General features: G+C 51.3%; 2 protein-coding genes across 5 annotated transcripts in view; both read right to left on the bottom strand.

Annotated features, from left to right (window-relative positions):
• Positions 1–703: 703 nt before the first annotated feature.
• UHMK1 (U2AF homology motif kinase 1) lies at positions 704–15,635 on the bottom strand. Its single transcript, XM_051808438.1, has 8 exons — positions 15,277–15,635; positions 13,848–14,140; positions 10,943–11,134; positions 10,065–10,159; positions 9,055–9,131; positions 5,639–5,737; positions 4,609–4,697; positions 704–4,213 (listed from the first exon to the last, which is right to left on the bottom strand). Exons 1-8 carry the CDS (start codon positions 15,566–15,568, stop codon positions 4,067–4,069), a joined length of 1,284 nt encoding a protein of 427 aa, XP_051664398.1. The 5' UTR covers positions 15,569–15,635; the 3' UTR covers positions 704–4,066.
• Positions 15,636–16,158: 523 nt separating this feature from the next.
• NOS1AP (nitric oxide synthase 1 adaptor protein) overlaps positions 16,159–21,348 on the bottom strand; it is a 49,831-nt gene continuing 44,641 nt past the window's right edge. For all 4 annotated transcript variants that reach the window (XM_051808392.1, XM_051808382.1, XM_051808403.1 and 1 more), the window contains exons 11-12: positions 18,331–18,598; positions 16,159–18,231 (exon numbers count right to left, since the gene is read on the bottom strand). In XM_051808392.1, coding sequence (XP_051664352.1) covers positions 17,739–18,231; positions 18,331–18,598 — 761 coding nt within the window. In that variant the 3' untranslated portion in view covers positions 16,159–17,738. The remainder of the gene's footprint in view (positions 18,232–18,330; positions 18,599–21,348) is intronic.

Genomic DNA, 21,348 nt, shown 5'->3' on the forward strand with positions numbered 1-21,348 from the left:
AGCCCCCTCAGCGCGGGAACCTTGCCGGTCCAGGACCGGTGAGACACCGCTCGTCCCGTTATTCAGAGGGCGCGTGGTGTCACAGACTCAGAACATCCCGAGTTGGAAGGGACCCACCGGGACCATCAGTCCCACCCTCAGCCCCGCACAGGACCCTCCCCAAGAGTCGCACCGTGTGCCCGAGAGCATTGTCCCAGCGCTTCCCGAGCTCTGCCGGGCCCGGTGTTGCGACACGGCCCCCGGGCTGTGCCAGCGCGGCCGCAGCCACAGAACCGCCCACGCGGCCCCCCCGGCGGCTGCGGGACCTTGTGCAACCCGCATCATCTCCCGGGAAGGCTCCTGCGTCACGGAGTGGTTTCCCCCCCGGATGACATCCCATCGGAAGCCCTTATGCCAGAGCGAGCGAGGAACACGCCCGTGTGAGGTGTCCGTAGGCGGTGCTGCCGCAAGCAGCCGAGCCTCCAGTGACTGGGAGGGGACACGGTGGACTCTGGCCAGGCAGAGGTCACCCCGGCGCTCCCACCGGGGTTTTCGGCCCTGCTGGTGCACAAGGTAAGTTCCAACAGCCAAACATAAATACTACCACCACCATGGCCAGGTCACAGCCCTGTCCCCCCCAGACTGGCACACGGTGACAGAGAACTTGCTCAGCTACGTGTTTTTTCACCATCATTGCCACAAGAACAGCACACTGCACAACCACTTCCTACTGAAGCATCGTTTATTAATCACCTGTATCAAGCACACATCTGCTCAGCAAGGGTGCATGACGGGATACAACAGTTGACATCTAACCCGAAGGGAGGCACGTGGTTACAGGATCCGGCACAGCAGGAGGAAGTGTACTGAACCCTCTGGAAAGACAACCCGGGTGCAACACGGTGCCCGTTGTTAGGCTATGTTGTTAGGAGGCTGAAGACCAGTGAGAATAAAATTAGGAATACAGCTAAAATCAGAGCTGACTTGTGCTTTGGCCAGTGACTTAAACACCAGTTACCCTACGACTAAGGTAGGACTACATAGGTCGGTGCTACACCAAGGGCTAGTGAGAGGGAGCAGCACGGACCAGGAAACCCAGCAAGCATCTGAGTGGCATGCCTCAACACTTCTGCACCTCAAGCAGGCAGTAATCTAGAGACAAGGAAAGCCAGGCCCATCCAGGCACATGCCACGACAGACACCTTGGACTGAATCACCACTCACACTTGAGATACAATCTAGAGTTAAGAAACTCACAGGTTTTAGCCAAGCCACCACTAGGTTGCTGAGACAGCAGAGTAAGCCTCATCTTGGGAGAAAGTCTTTGAAGGCAGAGGGTGAGGAATAACAACAAAATTCATCGAAATCTCCCTGTACCCCACAGCCTGCAGAGGGGTGGATCCAGTGACAGGACAGAGATCAGCATCTTCAGCTCTCGCCAGAAGGAAAATGAAAAGCAGCTCTGGGTTTTTTGCCCAGCTCAGTGCTCAAGCCTGGTCAATGAACATCAGGAGAAAAAGACCTGATAGCAGAAGTTTGCATCTGGAGGATTCATGTAGGTCCTATTAAAGCAGCTGAACAAAACTGCATCCAAACTCTAGTGGAGGAGCTCTACCATGCTGCAGGAACAGGCTGTAGCTCCTCTCTAAAGATTAATCCTGGCACAGCTCTTTTGTTGAAAATCCCAAAGCATAATTCTGACTGAAAAAGATATGCTTGAAAGATGACAGAGCAGCTCACGGTCCTAGAGAAATGCACGTGAGAACTTAAAACACATTCAAGTTCTGCACCTGCACCTCAACATCTCCCTGTCCTGGTACTGCTGTAGGTGACAGCACCCAGGGGAGCTCCCTGTGTCCCCACGTGGGTGGCACTCGGCAGGGCAGGAACTCTCGGGTTTGTTCCTGCCAGCTTAATGCTGCTGACATGATGGCATTCAACATGTGTAAGTCTGGGCCAAAGTGCTTTGACCCCTGGCTCAGCCCCTCAGGGACAGCAACAACGCAGAGCTGAGGCAGTCAGTCAGTGCCTACCAATACTTTAAACACTGCTCTTCACATAGGAAAAACCCTCACCCAGTTAATCATCCAGTTCCTCCCAGACACTAAAAGGTGCTTCACTGCAAGGACAGTTAAATTAAAAGCAATGAATCACACACCCCAAAGCTGGTTAACAGCTATGTACACCAAAATAGCATCATTCCCAGAAAAATGTGATCAGCAAATCACACCTTAAAACTCATTGTGGCATTTTTTTTTTTCCCTGGCAAGCCCACCATCTCAAAGGCAATAGAAGAATTCAGAGATTGGTCCTTTCAGGGGGAGTTTGGGAAGGGCCACAGTAGACAGGACTACACACCAGCACAGAGAAGAACTCAGACTTGTGAAATGCTACAGACATTGGATCTTCTGACACACCACACACAGGGCAAAAAATCAACAGGAACTTTTAAGTGCAGGATTCCAGCAAGTCCAGCATCTGCAAGATGCAAACAGTAAACTGCAAGGTAATTCAGGTATTATTCCAGAGAAGGTCAGGGATGGTTCAGGCAGCTGCCCACAGGTATTTCAGCTGGAGAAAAGAATTCAGGAGGGCTCTCCTCCTCACTAAAACTGGTACCAGGGTCACAAGCCACCACCAGCCACAAGCTGGTCACCCTCTAAGCAGGGCTGTTTCACCCTGTGCTCATCAGGAGCAAAGTGCCTACCCTGCAGGGAAAGGCTCTGCTGGGTTACAGGTTTGGACACCTCTGGGAAATAAGTCACTGCCAACCCCACACCAGCAGCTGTGCAGTGTCTGCCTGAGCACTGCAGCCACATGACCAAAGCGTGCTCTGGGGGGAGCAGCGATGCTGCTGGCCCAGTGCTTTTTCCCCAAAAGCACATGGCTGTTGTCCCTGACAGTGGGAAAGACCTTCTCCAGGCCAGTCAAGTCTGATGACTGATTAAGCCCTTTCCATACAGGATCTCAGATTGCCTCAGGCCCTTTGTGTAACCTATGAAGGACCAAAAGTGTCAGTGCTTCTAATCTACAAGTCTAATGGGTTAATGCAAAACCAAAACGCACATCACAGAAAAGCCAAGCATGGGACCTACAACAGACAAATATTTGTTCTTATAAGACTTGCAGGGCAGGAGTCCTGCTGAGACACAAAGAATACTGCGTGCTGTAGCACTCTTTTCCAAAAACATCACCTAAAGATGCTTACATATTACAGATGATTTGGCATCAGAGCTAGGGAGCATCAGTGCCAGCACAGGGTATGTGCTAGAAAGATGACTCCACATGGCAGGGTTTTCACATCACCTCAGGCTACAAAGTGCTTACAGGTTGTGTGGGGACTGAGGCTGCCACTGCTCTGACCTGCTATCCACCACCAGTCCCGGCCCACCCCAGGCATACAAGCAAGCTCAGCTCCCCACAGGCACTGTCACCCACATCTCATTGCCTCAGCACAGATGTCTGTGCCAGGTCAGTTGGATGACTCTACTTGGCTCACGGTGACAGGGCAACCCCATAGGCTCAGCAGATTTCACAGCCTCCCTCTGCTCTACGTGATGAGAAGACTCAAAAGTCCTCCTGGTCTGCTTTAGAGAGGATGCTGTTTTTGCTTCTTTATTTATTATAGGTATCAACAAAAAGCGGGGAAGCCTTCCTCCTCTTCTTCCTCCCCAGCACTGGAGTTATAGGAAAGCTTAACAGAGAAACTCTCTCCCTAGAGCCAAGTCCAGTGCTAAGGCCAAGACTTTGGTCTCACTGCAAATCGCTGAAGAGAGCTTGCCAAGGTCTGCTCGGCCTGCCGGGCTCCCACCGTCACCGCTCCTGCCATGCGAGCGCCCACCAGGGCAGAGCCACACACCCCCTGCACATGAGCAAGCACAACACACACACAGGCACACGCTGAAAGCCATCCCGGCCTCCTCGGCACATCACAAAGCAGCAGTAAAGGTTTCAAAGCCCGTTCAAGTCCTTCGCATCTCTCCTTCACAGATGACTCGAAAGCAGGGCTAGGAAGATCTTTTGCACATTCAACTTTAAAACATGTGAGGAAGAGGAGCAAGACAACTCTCCTGATTGTTGCTACTGCCTACAGCAAGTTTTGGTACAGATATCCTCTCTTATAGGCACTCAGTGGGTAAAACGTAGCCACAACAAACTTGCCATCAAAAATCTTTCCAGTCAGCATTTTTTGGGCAGCTTTGGAATCACCAGCATTTGCATATTCGACAAAGACCTGAAAGAGAGAGAGGAGAAACAGGACTTCCAGTGCTCCATGCCACTCACTCCCTCCCACCCTGCAGCTGGGAAAACCATTCCTGAACAAATTCTTCATCCTTGGCTGAGCACAGAGCATTGGAGCTAAAAAGGAAAGAGCTGCTTCTCTGAATTGGAATTTCATCTCCTACTCCTCATTTGCTAAGGTGAGAGAAAGTAGCTTCTACACTTCCATCCCGTATCCCAGCCCCCCTGCTAGAGCTGTTTGGGCAACCTTATGTAACTAGGAAGGAACCTGTGCTGTCCTTCAAAATAGCCATTTATTTTTAGCACTTCCATCAGCCACTGAGCAGCAGTCTTGCAGCACATGGAGTGCACGTAGGAATACACAGCCTCTTCCCTCCGTTCACTTACTTGGCCTTTACCAGGATTCTCCTTTGGAATAAGCAAGGAAACCACCGGTCCATATTTCTGACACTCCTCCCTTATGTCTTCCAGGATATCTGAGAAAGGAAAGAGTTGGTTGTCTTTCACTTGCAAACTAGGACGAGCCAAGAAACAAATGAAGGCGAGATAACACATCAAGAACACTTAGTCAACACATAGCTTTTTCTTCTCAATTTAAAGTAAACAAGCATGAAGTGCCACAGCAGAAGCTTATGTTGCTTAATGGCCACGTAATGAGATGGAAGTGTCTGAACTGAGGCTCAGGAACACAGACCTGCAGGCAGTGAACCTCCATGAGCAGGGTTTGAAGCACATGAACAGTGCTCTTCCTTGCACACAAAGACTGGCCTTCCAGTAGCTAAAACATTTGGGATTTACGAGTGCCTGCTATGGCACTGGGAGGAGGGGAACTAAAGTAGCTGCCACAAGCCCTTCTTTGTGTGAGCAGAACCTGGCCTTTAAACTTGTATTCCCAGAGCTCTCTAGCTTTTGCCACTCACATGGATTTGACAGCAAGCAGAAATGCAAATTCCACCAACATGCCTGGCCATCTACCACAGTTTAAGAACTCCAATGAGATATTTCAGTTCTCTGCTGAGATCTTGGATAAGTTCATTAGCAATTTTTTAAGGATGTGTGCTACTGAACTCCGGAGTCCTGTACATGTCCAGTGGAAGCTCAGAGCTACAAACACAAAATGAAGTCTGCAGGCATTTAAACAAAGAAGAAAATAAAAATAAACTTTTTGTTTGTTTTTTTTTAAATTTGGGATCCTTCAAGAAATTCCTACAATCTCTGCTTTCTCTCTCAGTCTCTTAGTCTATTCTCCATTGGTGCAGTTGAACCACTTGGTACCAAATCTCAGCCAAGCAGCTCTTTGTTTACTGTTCTTGAGCCTATTAATTGCTCACCTGCTTGCTCTCACATCCCCAGAGGCAAACAAAACAGAGTCTGTAAAACAACATTGCTACATGGGAATTGCATGGCTTGCACCAACCTTCATATTCTTCTTCACACTGCAGAGAAGCATCACTCAGAACATTTAGCAGCCTCAGCACAGGCGTGGGGAGCATCACCAAATCTTCGATATGGGGAGCTGTTTGGCATCCAAAGAATTAAAGAAAAGAAATCAAAGGAGCAAGAAAACGGGAAATTGACTCAAAATGCATTATGATACACAAGCACTCACTGCTCCTTGCAGTACAGTTCTGCTTCTCTGCTCCATTACCTGCATTTACAGTCTGTATTCTCTGTTTCCAACTTATCTTCACCTGTGCGCTGAGAGACTCTTCCAGTGGGTTCAGTGCACTCTGCAATTATTCTGAGGCCAGCACCTGAAATTGCTCTTTAAATGAAGACTAGAGTTGTGTCTACTTAGCTCAGTCTCGGAAATTGATGTGACCTCAAGAGCTACGCTTGTTGAACAAACTACCCCATATATGTAGAGATGTGAGAAGATGAAAGAACTACTCTGCAACTCGCCTCTCCTGTTACTGCTAACAGACAAGCTGAAAAAAGGCTGGCCAGCTTCTGTAACTCCAATTCTTAAATCATACTAAGGCACAGGCCTCAGATCTCCCTAGAATATCTTTCCCTGAACACTATGTAAACCTTCCCTCTTCAAAAACCAACTGCAATCCACTGCTTTGAAGACCACCATACAATCTTGCAACAGAAGTGGGGAAAACTATTTGGTTACTTAAATAATGCAGTGCTGTAGAATCAGGCATGGCCACAAGGCGGGGGAGCAGTGATCCTGTGAACAACTTCATAGGAGCAGAAATAAAACACTTTGGGCACTTGGCTCAGTGTAGTATAGATACCACTGTGGGAGAAGGAAACAGTCAAGGTGGAAAGGCTAATGGCAAAAACGAGGATATCCTCTATAAACTCAGAGCTGCAGGGACAGTGTCACTTCTCCAAGAAAAAAAGCTTGATTTCGCAGTTCCTGGACAGGACTGGCAGGCCACTCATGAATTTAAGATCTGGAAGCCCAACTTGCAGTACTTAGAGAGTGTCAATGTGTTTATTTGTTTTGGCAGCTACAGCAGCTGAACACAATAGCAGTACTTCAAAGCTCTCCCACTTGACAGTGAGAGGGGACAGAAAAGGGAAATGGCTTCAATTCTCCAGCCTGAGCCTTCTAACCACGTTTGGGAAGTGGGCTATTATTTCCTAGGAAATACTTTTCCAAGCTAAGCACATAATGCATATGAGGGAGCTGACATCTTCACTAGGCACAGACAGAAGATGCTGATCTCATAGTCCAAGAAAAGATGCAAGGCAAGCACAGACGTTGTAAATCTCCTCCTGCCTGACAAGGAAAAGCCCTTGTGAAAAGCTTAGAGTATGAAAGGCCTTATCAGTCTAGACGATGCCAGGAATCACTGAGGGCAGCCCTTTGAAGAAAAGTGCTGCCTTCAGATAACCAGGCGTATTCCAGTTCCAAGTGAACTTTGAGGACCGTTCTTCCACAGGACTATTTTCAACCAAGAGACAGCAGATGAACTGGAGACTGAAAGAACATGTAAGTGTCACCTCGGTCTTACATGCTGCCCCTTTTATTCACAGAATCATTTAGTATGGAAAAGACTTGTAAGATCAAGTCCCACACAGCACTGCCAAGTTCACCACCAAATGTCCCCAGTCCACCACCAAATGCCACATCTATACTTCTTTTAAATACCTCTGGGAATAGTGAGTCCACCACTTCCCTGGACAGCCTGTTCCAATGCTTGACAACCTTCTCAGTGAAGAAAATTTTCCTAATATCCAATTTAAACCTCCTGTGGTACAACTTGAGGCCATTTCTTCTTGTTCTGTCACTTGCTACCCAGAAGAAGAAACAGACTAAAGTAAATTTGTCCTTTATTTCATATGTCTTTTTTCAGAAGGTGAGACAAACCAATACTTAGAATTCAGAGCCATCTGGTATTCTTGCACCCAAGTGACAAACACATTTCTTGCAATACTCTTCTGCTTTAGGAGGTACTTTCTACCCAGTCCCTCTGCTCCTCTTCAAATGCCAGGTGACACCAACCACACTGACAACACAGGAAAGGAGCTGATGAACTGGAAAGTCAAGACTTGGCTGTAAATGACAAGGAAAGCCATTCTTATCTGTCTTTGCTCTAAACAGAAAAGCTGTGTCCAAGTGAAAGGCAATGACAGATCATTTTCTGACTTGCTAGGAAAGCAACAGTAAATGGTTCTTTGTGCAGACAAGCATAAGCACAAGTTTGGCAAAGAAAAGAACCAGCAAAGAGAACTAAGAAAAATGGAAGCTCTCATATAAACTCATAGCACTAACCACAGAAGCACCTTCCTCAGTACAGTTAGAAGTCTGTGTGTTCAAAACTAGATGAGAAAGCACTGCCAATACACTATTCCCTGCTCTAAAGCACTACTGGCTGCAAGGTTCAGCCATGGAAGGCAGCTTTGATTACAACAGTCCCAGTTTCTGAGATGCAAGTGAAGTTTGAAAACAGGAATGAGTTGTTACCTTTGCCTAATACACAGAAATATCAGTGTCTATAAGAAGCAACATTTAGTGATCTTTACTGTAAGATACAGCAAGGAGCTTAAGAAAAGCAGGGCTAAGATTCCAGGGGAACTCCTAGCCCAGCCAGAAGCTGGATGCCTGAAGCATTAATTTATGCTGCAGAAAAGCTGGATGCAGAGCTCTTCACTGGTGTTCTTGAAAGAAGACAAGCTCTGGAGAATGCTACTGTGTTGCTTTTGGAACAGAAAACAGGGAGATCTCAGCCCACCTTTTGTTGACCACCTGCAACCCACATGGGGAGGTCCTGAGGAAACACCTCTATTTCACTAAATTTAAGGGTCAGATGAAAGTGACAGTGACATCTGTCTGTGATCTGCCACACAGGCACCAGAACAGGCAGGCCAGTCGCTGCAAAAAAGGCTCGCACCTTGAGAACACACTGGGACTGTCTGACCTATGCAGAGGCAGCAGCACATGCCACCACCAGCCCCTGCCTTAGTCACTCACATTCCTGGCTATTTCTCATCTGGGAAACACTTGGCATAAGAAAACCCATCCACTCACCATAAATAGCATTTCACTCTTCAAAAGCACCTCAATGGTCACAATATTAGGTAAATATCTTGGTTATTTCTGTCCCCTCAGATGAATTCTGCTGCCAATACCCTCTTAGTCAGAATTTAATGGGAGTCCAACCAGGGAATAGCGACAGCCCACGGGGCTGGAGAGGCAGGGCAGCACTGAGAGCACAGGCATCACTCTGACCTGCCTGCTGCAGTACCATGGAGGGCTGGGAAGAGCCACAGAGCAGCAGCAGTCAGGCCTGAACCAGAAACAACAGCTGAACTGTACTCTGTGCTGCTTCCAGCACATGCTGAGAGCCGTGAGCAGGAGCGACACACACAGCTTACCAAAGGGAATGCTGAAGAACGGGCTGCATAAAGCCTTCTCAGCAGAGGCTCGCTTGCCTTGGTCACAATGAAGCATGCTGGAAGAGAAGACACACTTATGTTCTTGCGTGGGACATTCCTGCACAGATAAATTCCACTCAGTGGAAGCCAGCACAGGGGAGTACCGTATTTTTGGGGTGGTTATGGTACAAAGAGAAGAGTGAGAAGCACACCTTCCAACCCACAGCTGAAGCACACCAGAAGGATCCCCTGAAAGCATTTTGGGTATATGGCAGAGCAGGCTTTCCTTCTTGATGTCTCTCAGCACCAGAAAATGGAAGTTGCTCACTTACAAGTTTACAGGGAACACAGCATGTTCCAGCTTGACCTCCCCAGGCCATTCAGCCCACATCTCAGGCATGCATGCAGTCTCATGAAAGTTATCACACTCCAAGGTGCTCCCACATCTTTGCACAAATGGGATTCAAAGCAGCTAATAGCCCAGGGCTTGCCTGAGAACATGCCCTACTCAGCTTTACCAGTGGCTCCCAATACTATTTCTGCCCAGTTGTGTCCTCATTCACTCTGTAGCCTCAGAGCACAGTCACAGAACAGCGAAAACAATCCCCTTGGCAGACTTCTCAGCAGAGTTTCACAAGTGCATTTGAATCCTGAGAGCAGCAGAGAGCAGCACTTTCTGCCCCTCTCCCTCGTTTCTGACAACACTCCCCCAAAGCAGCAAAGTCTTCAGTATTCTCCAAATATAACCTCTTGGCTTTAAGTGCTAAGCACTGAAAGAGCAAATGATCAACATCATGACTGATACTCTTTACATACTTACTCCAAACTGTGCCAAAATCAGAGGAACCAAAACATCTCTGATAATGCTTGGGCTCGTTATGAGTACAGTGGGAGATTTAAAAAAAAAAAGAAAGTGTTAAATGTGTGCTCTAAGTTGCCAAGAACAAGGCTACAGGCTTGACTTTACAGAGCACATCTTTAAGCACCAGTAGGCAAATGTGATAAGATACCTTTTGATAAGGTCTCTGAGGTGATAAGCTGGAATGGCTGAATTAACCACCCCTTCACTGGCAAATATACGATCAATGATGGCAGAACTGTTTGTCTGTAAAGAAAAAGAAACAGTGATTAGGGAGGTAAAAACCAGACCAGTGCAAAGCTTGCAATATCCCACCATTTTCCGGACTGGATGGCAGAGGGCTGTAGTACTGTGGAGTTTTGTGAGACATCCCCAATGCCCAAGCCTCACATGTTAAACTAGCAGGCTCACATCAAATGAGGCTTTTCTCATTTGCCTGTGCAAAAGCTGGAAATTTCCATATGCAGGAAAATTTGCTGTGACTGTGGAGGTTATGATGCTGAAAGGATATTCTTACTGGGAAGGGTAACACAAAACAAGGTTATTTCATACAAAACAGAGGACAGGCTCACAACGCAGAGACTTCCTCTTGTTTTCTCAGGATATAGACTTACAAAAAGATCCCCAAATTAGAGCTAACATTAAACTAAAATCAGCAAATAATTCCTCTGTCATTGTGCTGTTGGACTAGCTGACAAACATCAGCCATTGATTTTTTTCTTCCTCCTGTGCCACAACAACAACCAGGACAACTTGCCTACCAAATCTAGGCAAGACACAGGCTCCAAACACAGACTCCTGGAACCCTCACCTTTCAGTAACCTGAACACAGGCAGCATTCAGAGATGCCAGTCCCACAGGACAGGTGTGTCTTTAAGGCTCTGGAACCTTAATCCTCAAAGCAATAGGATTAGAGAAACATCCTGGAAACACTATCTAGTTTCCAGGTGCTACCTCACAAATCCAGGTTATGAACAAAGACTTGTTTGGTGCAAGTAAGAATGCTCTCAGCAGCTCTCTCTCACTCACCTTCCATTCCTGAGATTGGACTGTATGTTTCAGTTTCATTCCTGAGAACATTTCCAGTAAAACAATTCCCAGACTCCACAGATCCACAGCAGAGGTACATTCTGTCTCACTCTGGAGCCCTGCCTGTGCCAGGCAGTTCTGCAGTTCTGCCTCTGGAGCCCGATACCCGTCTGTTTGAATATATTTCACATCCTACGGGAGACCAAACACACAGAAAAAGTTAATTTTCCAGAATCGCGTTATCCACTCTATCCTTAAATCAATTCACAGCTATCCTTCCAAATGAGGCCCCAAAATACTACTGCCAAATTGACAGAGAGCATTGTACAGCCTTGTGCAAGGCAGGGAGTTCAACTCTCTATACTGCTGTGCCGAGGAAAAAACAAGACTATCTGGAAAAGAAAACATCTCCCAGCAAAACAGCAGGCATCCCACTAACATCTGCCCTCTCTGAAAGACAGCACTGCTGGGAGGAAGAGGCTGGATGTCATTGCAGACTGGCCCTTCAGCCTCTCCTAAGCACAGAAGACGCTAGAAATTTCAGGATAAGAGTCGAACACCCACACTGCGCTCCCACGTCTGTGTGAGAGCACAAACAGCCCTATCTGAGCAGTGAGGATCAGTAACTGCTGCCATCATTCAAGTGCTGATGTTCTCTGGAACAAAATGTTAAAAGAACGAAGCAGGCACCTAATGCTCAGACAAGGAAATTACCAAAGGCACTTCCCACACACCTCTTCCTTCTCCCCCTCATAGCCTCAAGTGCTGCAGCAATCAATACCTGCCCAGCTGCCGTGGCTGGCACAGCAGAAGAAAATGCCCATACACTGCCTGCTGCAAAGAAAACAGGAAATTGTAGAACCACACAAGTGCTGGCTGGAGGGGCTGCTCTGAAGGCTCCAGTCCAGCCTCGTGCTCTCAGGCAATACCTGGTCAGTCAGCTGTGGCTTTGTCCAGCCAAGTGTACAAAGACAAACTGCATGCTGCGTCTTTTTAACATGGGAGGGCTTGTTTTACACTCAGAGAATGACAGAAGAATATGCAAGCTTACTTCCTGGATAAGGCACAGGATTGGGAATTCCTACCAGGATAATACAGTCAAACCAAGATTATCTGGTTCTCTGACTGAAAATACACTTTACGGAAAACATTTTCCAGCAACAGAGCTCAAAAGTGGTTTACGAACTCTAAAAAAAATAAATAAAAAAAATACACAAATTGCTCATCAGTGTCCCTCCTCCTATCAGCAAGGAGCAGAACCTCCAGCATGGCAAAAGCAGCAATTTGGCAGCCCCACCAAAAAACATTCAGAGATAAACACCATGGTCAATGGCACCAGGGAAAAGAGTGAGATGGAATGTCACTCCTACAACCTAAAGCATTTTGAGAGCTGCAAGTGGTTGAGACCTTGCTGTATGTACAGCCATTCTCTGTTAAAACAGTAATGGCAGGAAACTTGACGTAAGGATAAGCTTGGCAGGACTGCCATACATAAAAGTAGCATGGTCTTTGACTCAGATAAGGAAATCATGCATGTAGGCTGCTGCCCAAGGCAGGGTGGGAGGAGACGCTGATACCTGGTGCACATGCAAAGCAGGGTCAGACGGTTCACCCCACGCAGCCACTGTGTTTGTGAGAAAGGGCAAAGGAAACTCAGCCCAAAGAAAGCAGATTGGAAGGAACCATGGAAGCAAATAAAACAACTGATCACCTATTACAAGGCAACTCACAGAGCAAGCAGCAGAACACAGACCTGAATTAAATAAAAATATGTGCATTAGACACAGGACACCAGGAGCATGTATTTTGCTGATAGACAGCAACAGATTACCAACACAAACTCAGCAAAGAACGTGGGAGAACTGAAGACAACATGGAGGAGTTAAGAAGCCCAAACATTAAAAACAGCTCCTGTACCAAAGAATTCAGAGACAGGTCACCCACACAACCCTCTGATATTCACAATCAGTGAGCTGTACTGTTAATACCAGGTAAACCAGTATAAAAAGAGTCTATTAATTTAAAACCTCTAAAAGAGAAGCATGCATGGAATGGGGACAAGCCAGGACAAAGTTTGAACAAAAAAATTAAAGCTCGCTTACTGGACTTACCATCCATCACCCAATGATCACAGGCAAATGTTCTATGAGGCTACCTGATGGAAAAGCTTTACTGAGAGAGGGAGGGGTGAAAGGAAGCTCTATCAAGCCCACAGCAGAACCTCCCGAGGCTCTCTACTTCCATGAGAAGCCATGGAAGAGAATAAAATGGACAAGAACTAACTTAGAAAACTCAGTATCACCAAAACGAAAAAGTGACAGCAAGAAGAGAGAGAAAGCTCAGCAAATGAGAGAAGCAGAGTAGAACAGGCAGAGATTGTCCATGTCAGTAAAGAACAGACACTGCCCACCCACAACCAGAGCATGGACTCGAAAGAAACATCCAGACTTCCTGAAAAAGGGAAGCTGCTGAAGCTAGGGTAAAGACAAGCACAAAGACACTGTCAGAGATAACACAATTGATTGGGGAAGCTAATGGTGAAGCCTGGACTCCTACTACCCACGATAAGGGATGATAAAAGCAAATTCTGCATTTCTGGGTGCTCCCACTGGTCTGACCATGCAAAAACTAGCAAACTTCCCAAGAAGCTGAGACACCACTTTTCTCAGTGCATCATTAACTCTGGAATTTGTAGCACAAAGGCAGAAACCAGAGACATGCAAGGGGATGGGAACATGAGCTTCTGTTTCTGGGGCCAGACAACATTTTAGCCTTTTCCAGGAAACCCTCAGCACCAGCTCAGCTACTCTGATCAGGTCACATCAAGTCCTTCACTCATGACCTGAAAGCATCACAGAGCCACACAACACAGAGCCATCTGCTTCAAGAGTAGCACATTCCAAACCTGATTCCCCTCTTTGAAGCTAAGTCCAAAGTCAATGAGCTTAAAGCACTCCTCCTCTGCGCTCCACAGGATGTTTCGTGGCTTGAGGTCTGCGTGCACGTAGCCTTTGTGGTGCAGGAAAGCCAGGGCTTCCAGAACGTCTCGGGCGCAGTGCTGGATCATCCACATGGAGCAGCCCTGGTTGCTGGAGTGCAGCAGCAGCTCGGACACACTGATGTCCAGCAGCTCCAGCAGCAGGCAGCGAGACGGGCCGTTGGCAGAGTAGTGGTTGGTGAACACACCGTACAGAGTCACTGCAGTGAGACACAGCGACAGGCATGGGTCATCCCCTTCCACCGCTGCACACCACCACAGTTGCAGGGGGCAGCCCAGCTGTTTTGTAACGGGTGATGTTCAGAGGGATGGAGAATCATGCTTCGGAGGGAAGCAGCAAGGGAAAACCAGCCCTGTCACCTCTACGGGCTTCAGAGGACAGGCCAGTCTCACAACACCCCACCAGGCTTTGCTAAAGGTCAGGGCTGGGTGCTCCTGCTCAGGACAATCTGGGACATGGATAAGCGGGGGGGGGGGGCAAATTGGATGTAACACCACTCTTTTTGAGACATGCTGATCTCTTTCCTGTGATAAATCTTGCACAGTGGGACCCAAGCTCTGTCTGGGTGTCCAGGCACATTATGGCATAAAAAAACATTTCATACCAACAAAAAAATAGCATCAGTGGGTGAACTAGGGCGCTTCCAGCAGCCACCTCAAATACACAGGCTTCCTCCCTTCCCAAGCTCATTCCCACCTGTGGAGGCAGCCCAGGAGCTCCAGCCCAGACCAGGCAGGCCAGCAGGCACACACTGTCCCACTGCTGCCCCACAGGCATCATGGCTCTTGCCAGGGCAGCTCTGGCACCCTGCCCAAAGGAGGACTCAGGGGTGCCCTGCCTGCAGTGACCCTCTCTGCCCACACAAAGGCTGATTCCTGTCTCTCCTGCCCACCCTGGGGACATCCCCTGCAGACCCTGGGTCCAGGTAAGGGTTGAGGTACCAGGAGCACCCACCACAGCGAGGCTGCTTTAGGGCACCCAGGCTGAGGGCCCTTAAACCTGCCCACCCAGGGGTGCCAACCCAAAAAACCACAATGCCCTGCCAGCGGGGGTGGGCCTGGGGGCGAGGACGCCCGTATTCCCAAAGGAGTTGGGGGTTCCCCTCCCTGGCTGGAGGGGTTGGCTTGGGGGTTTGCCCTGGGTGGGCAGAGGTGGGGGCTATAAGGATAGAGGGTGCCCGCGAGGGTCCCCGAGAAGAGGCGTTTGGGGATCCGAGGGAGGATCGGGGGGTGCCCGGGCTGCGGGGCGGGGGGCCGAGGGGCGGGGGATGCCGGGTGCCGGGGTGCCGGGGCGCGGGGGTTTGGGGTGCCCGGGTCGCGGTGCCGGTGCTGTTACCGATGTTGCGGTGCCCGCGGAGCTGCTCGAGCGCGGCGCGCTCCTTGCGGAACCCGTACTCGGCGCAGTCGGCGGCGGGCGGGCGGGCGCCGGGGCGGCGAGCGGGGCCGGGCCGCGGCCCCGGGGGCGGCACGAACTCCTTGACGGCGCCGGGGGGGGCCCGCGGGTCCCCGCAGCAGCGCACCCGGTACACCGAGGCCGAGGAGCCGCTGCCCAGCGGCGCCTGCACCTCCCACAGCCGGCCCAGCGCCTCCAGCAGCGGCGGCGCCGCGCCCCACGCGCACCCCGACATGGCTCCGCGCCGCCTCACATCGCCATCCCGCCGCCGCCGCTCCGCCGCTGCCCCGCGGGCCGCCCCGGCCCCGTCCCCGGCCGCGGCCGCGCTCCGGCCGCCATGGCACCGGAAACGGGGCGGCACCGCCGGCGGCACCGCCCCCAGCGGGGCGGGGCGGGGGCGCGGCCCGTCCGCCCGGAACGGGCTGGGCCCCTCACGGGCCGGGGTCTGGGCCCTGCAGCCGGGGCACGGGCGGTCTCCAGCACCCTAAGTAGCTCCTCACAGACCCTCAGTACTCCCGGAGTGCCGTCCCTGCAGCCCTCAGCACTCCAGGGGTCTGGTCCCCTCAGACCGGGTACAAGCGGGCTCCAGCATCCTCAGTACCCCCCGGCTCACATCTCCTCATCCCAGACACCAGCTAGGGCTCCCGTCCCCTCAATGCCAAGCACAGCAGGGCAGCCACGTTCCCTTCTCAGCCCGGGCACCGCCAAACTCCCCCAACGCCCCCCGGCTCTCCACCGGACCGGTCTCCCGGGATAGTGATCTCCTGTGCAGGTGCCAGGCTGGTGCAGGGGGTCCCCGCCCATCAAGGGACTGCCACATGTCAGTGGGTAAAAAAGAAAAAACAATTTATTGTGCAATCTGTATCTTTTGTCCCAAGCAACACACACCTCCTGACAACATAAATAGAAGTACTGGACCGGCGGTGAGTGTGATGACCCTTCCATTAAGGGGAAGGTTCCTTTGGGATCGCAGCAATGGAAGATGCTGGTTCCTCAGAGAAGGGCTACAAGGCCTGGTTTCCATCAACACCGACAGTGTAGCACAGGTCTGGGCAGCACACAAATACACATACACAGATTCCTGTTTGGGGTGGCACCTGCCATGCACAGTGTGATCACATTGAACACACCTGAGCACCAGCCACGGGCTCTGTGCATTTCTGTATCCCCTTTGCTCCCGAGCAGGGCTTTCCCAGGGCCGAGAGCTTCAGAACTCCAGCATCACCATGGCACCACCAAGACAACAGCAAGGAGATGGGTGGCTGCTCCCAAGGCAAAGGATCACAAATGCTCACAGCCTCCTTCAGTGGTACAACCTGGCTTCTGGTGGTAGAAGATATTTCTTCAGTCCAGCCGCCCTGCATGGCCCAGAAGGAGCTGCAAGCAGAAGTGCCCACCCATGAGCTCCTTGCCTCCTCCAGCCCAAATCTCGGCTTTGGAGCTTTTCTTCTCAAAGCCACTTTTGTGGTAAAGGTGTACATAAAAGCTCTAAGCGAAAAGTTCCATCTCATAACTGCTTCCTTGCACTGGCCCAGGGGTCCACAGGCTGGCTAACCCTCCTGTAATCCATGGGGTAACACTCATAGAGCAGTATCAGGGAACCATGTGGCTTCTTGTGTCCTGCAAAGACATCACTGACATCAGTGACACTGGCCCATACGGAGTGGGCTGCCTGCCTGGACAGGGGACAGGGCGGTCCTGTCCATGATGGCTGGGGTGAGACCAGGAAATAAGTGGGGAAGGGGGTCTCACAGGAGCTTGGCACCAGAGCCCATGCTGTGAGCAGGTCTCCTGCATCTGAGGCTCTGCTGCAGAGAGATGGCACTGGGCAGAGTACTGCCATGGGATCATCACCTGGAGAAGGTCCTGGGCACTTCTGCCCTCCCAGCACCCTGGCAGCCAGCACTAGAGCTGGGTGAGCCTGCTGGCACCCTGGGATAGAGTATCTTGGCAAGCACATGGCATAAGCTGGGGAAGTCCTCTAGACCAAGGCAGCCAGCACAGAAATGGGGAACTATAGTGTGGAACATTCACTCCAGCAGAGCTGATGGGGTTGGGGCAGACTGGCACTTCTGACCCCCCCACCCCTTTGGTCCCCAGCTCAGCATGGCTCCTGTCTGCAGATGGGGTGGTAGTGACACTGTGCCAGGACAGGACCTTGGCACTGACCAGGGTGGGGTCGCAGAAGCCACAAAAGCCATGGCAGGACACGCTGTGCCCCTCCCAGGAATCTGGGGAGAAGTAGGTTGTCATGGCTCCCCACGCCCCACACTGGGGAAGCAATGGCTCCTTCCACCCTGGGGCTCCCCCTCCCAAAATAAAGACCCCAAAAATGGCAAGTGGCAGCAAGAGACATGTTTGGGAGAGCCAGCCCCCACACTGCCCCTGTCATGGCTCCCCCACCGCTACTCAAAAGACAGTAAGTCGGGGTGGGTCCCCTCCACCTCCCAGCCAGGGGTACGTGACTCCGGCCTCCCTGTGCTCCCTGGTGGCTCATGCTCCAGCCTTGGTTTCTGTGAGGGCTTCTCTGTGGGGGGTGACATCTCGGTGGCCCTCTCACCCACTCGCCACTGGCTCTCCTGGCTGCCCTTATGAATGAGGTCGGGCACGGGTAGGGCACCAGTGGGCTGCTTCCCGCTGGGCTCTGGGGTGCTTGTCGTGCTGGGTACCCCAGGGCATTCTGGAGAGGATGGGTCTCCCGTATCCAGCTGCTCCTCTGCAAGGTCAGGGTGGGCTGTGGGTGGTTCTGGAGGCTCCTCTGTGCCAATCCTTGTACTGGTCTCCTCTGGCTGTGGAGCAATGAGCATGTCCTGTGGGGTCTTCAGGGCACGTGGTGTCCGCTTCTTGGTGATAGGGGGCGGGGGGTCCAGCCGGGGAAAGGCATCCAGCTCCACAGCCCTGCAAGCACAGAGGGAAAGTCACATACAGCCCCATGCTGAGGCCTCTCCAGCCTGTCCCAGTGGCCCCGCCATGGGGTGCACAATGCAGGACACTCACCCGTCCTCGACAGCCAGCTGTGCTGTGCCCAGCATGGCACCCACGCCGGCGTTCGCCTCCATCGCTCCCACGCTGGGGAGGCCGGCGGGCTCCTTTCGGCGCAGGAGGTCGTTCACCTTGGCCCCCATGGCCTTGCCCAGGTTGCGGAGGTGTTGGCTGCTGGCGGGGCGGGAGGGCTGTGGCAGAGTGCCCGCCGAGGAAGGGACGTGCTGCAGCCGCGGGGTGGGTGCCGTGCTGGCGCTGGTGTTCTCAAACATGCTCTGGTCCACTGGAGGGGGAAGGGAACAGAGATGGGATGTAAGCCGGGCTGGAAGGGCGATCCCAGCAAAGACAGCTGGCCTGAAGCTGCCTGCCAGCAGCATAGGAATGCAATCTTGGGGTCAGGGAGGCTGCTCCTTCAGCCCCGTGGAGGCTGTGGGCAGCCAGGCCATGCCAGGGCTGCATGCATAGGGGACAGCATGGGGCAAGATAGGGTAGCAGTGAGCCCAGGGCTCCAGGCTGGCACTGCCAACACACCGAGAGCTTCTCTTACCTGACACCAAACGACTTGGAAAGCAGGTTGTGGAAAGAAAGAGAGAGAGAGCATTTACCAAGGGAATGGCAAGGGGAAGGCCTGTCCCTTCCACACTGCCAGGTGGGGTGTGCTGCCAACCCTCTGCCTGGACCTGCCACGCTACCTTGTGGAGATGGGACTCATGTGGTGTCATGTCACTCAGGCCCTGGCAAAGCTGCAGGGGCTGCAGTGGGGGCACCCACAGCCTGGGCTCTGCACTGGCCACCCCACCAAGGCTCTCTCAGCCCAGCCCAGCCCAGACTGGGTCTGTGTGGTGGGTGGCAGTGGGTACTTTCTGGGGACCCAGTGGGTTTCTGCAGTCACACCCCACCTCTGACCTACACTGGTTTCTCCCCCATGTCTTCACAGCAGGACTCCTTGAAGCAGTGGGTGCTGCCCCCAGGAGTGCCAGCTTGGCTCTCCCTGTGATGGCTCCAGCCAGCTGCTGGGTAAGCCTGGTGCTGCCAGGGCCTCAGTGCCCACCAGCCTCCTGTGCCCAACTCCACCTCTGCATCCCAGGGGCAGGTACTGGGACAGCCAACCACCTTCGCATCCCATGGAGACAGACACAGAGGAAGGGTTCCCAGCACTGCTTCCAACTCCATGGGGGCCAGACTCTTACAGGGACCCCCGACTCACTGCAGGCCCTTTCCCCTGCAGTCTGTGGCCCCACAGTCCTGCTGAACAGCAAGCTCCCTGTCTGCACCCACAGCATCTACCAGTCCTGAAGTTCATCTTACAGCTACTTCATTGCACCAAAGGAGCAACACAGGAGTGCCTGAGTAGCCTCTCCTCCAGCCTGGACACCAGCCCCCAGAAGCGTGAGCAGCCTGACAACCTCTTGTAGAGCATCTGCTCCTCCTCTGACTCCTCAGATGACCCCTAGGCTCCTGAGAGGGACAGGCTTGGCAGCAGCAGAGCCAGCATCATGGTCCAGGACATCCTCACCACTTCCCAGTGGCAGACAGTGCTCCAGCGTGGCTACCAGTGCATGTTGTGTTGCCACATCTTCCTGTCAGAGACTGAGATAGTTGATGATTTATGCATTCTCAGGCTTTTGACACACCTACTGTCCTGAAAACAACAACTGACCTTGGGTTTTTGACACACCTGCTGGGCGATTAGTTACCTCTGATAGCCCATGGAGAGTCAACCTTGCAGGCTCTTGCCTATTGACACCTCTGCTGGGCGAACAACAACTGAAAAGACAATGTGCCTCTGGAGGACTAAGTCCAAAAAAGGGAGGCAACCCCTCATGCCAGGGAGGCGCCAGAGCATATAAACTTACTGGTGACTTTGGGAATTTGGGAGTTCTTCTCCCCCACCGCCTGCGAATCAAGACCATCAAGCATCGCTGGACCCCGTGGGCGGTGACTATGGACATCTATCTACTCTCAGCTTTTCTTTCCCTTACTCTCCCTGGCTCTTATCCTGCCTTTCTCTCCCCTATGCATTTTTCTCCTCCCCAGAAAGCTTATGACAGCACCCAAAGGTGTTAGTTTACCTATTGATTATGACAGCACCCAAAAATGTTAACCTACCTGTTGATACAAAACTGTTGAAATAAATCTTATATATTTTCATACACCGATTATTTAGTGTCGCTTCGCTTTAATCCACCCCAAAGGAATTTTTGATAAAACCTGAGTTACCCCCCCCCCCTCTCTTTTCCTGGGGCGGGTCGTAACATTTTTGGCGTCACGGACAGGATACTTTGGATGTGGTGGAGTAATCGGTGTAGTCTAAAACTGGTACCGAGGGCGAGTCAAATGGTGACTGTCCCCTCGCAGTAAAATTATAGTAAGAATTTTTCTCCTCTCGGTGTGACCCGGGCACATCAGACCTGTTGAAAGGTTTCCTGGTGTGGCCTGGACCTGTTGAAAGGTTCTCTGGTACCTGGACCTGTTGAAAGGTTTTCCAGGAGAGAGTCAAACCAGCCCTCAGAGGGTTAAGGGGGAGAAAGACATTAACCTAAGCTGGGTTAATGACTGAGGCGAAGGGGATGATGACACCCCGGGTTGAGTTATATGGGGATTATTCCCTCCTGATAGCTATCCTTGGTTTAGAACTGTTTTTTTTGGGTGCTGTCTTAGGCGTATTCCTTAGAGCAGTGCAAAGGCAAAAATTAGCTATTCAAAAATCTGTAAGTGAAGTGATAGAATCTTTCCAAGAGTCAATGAGAACTTTGCAGGACCAACTAGGAAAAGAGGCTATTCAAAAATCTACCGGTGAGGTGATAAGGTCTCTTCAAGAGACAATGAAGGCATTACAGGAGCAATTAGAAAAAGAACGCCTGCAGTTAACTGCTGAACGTCAGGCACTGGAGAAAGAGAGAGAGATTAACTCATTGCTTAGGTCAGCCCTTGAAGATGAGGAGGAACAAAATGAAAGGCTTAAAAAGATACTGGAAATGAAAAATTGTGAATTGCGAGACATTCATTCAAAATACCCTAAACCGGCAGATG

This window comes from Manacus candei, unplaced genomic scaffold (genome assembly GCF_025592945.1).
Source record: "Manacus candei isolate 608988 ecotype Guabito, Panama unplaced genomic scaffold, ASM2559294v1 h1tg000005l, whole genome shotgun sequence".
Taxonomy (NCBI): domain Eukaryota; kingdom Metazoa; phylum Chordata; class Aves; order Passeriformes; family Pipridae; genus Manacus; species Manacus candei.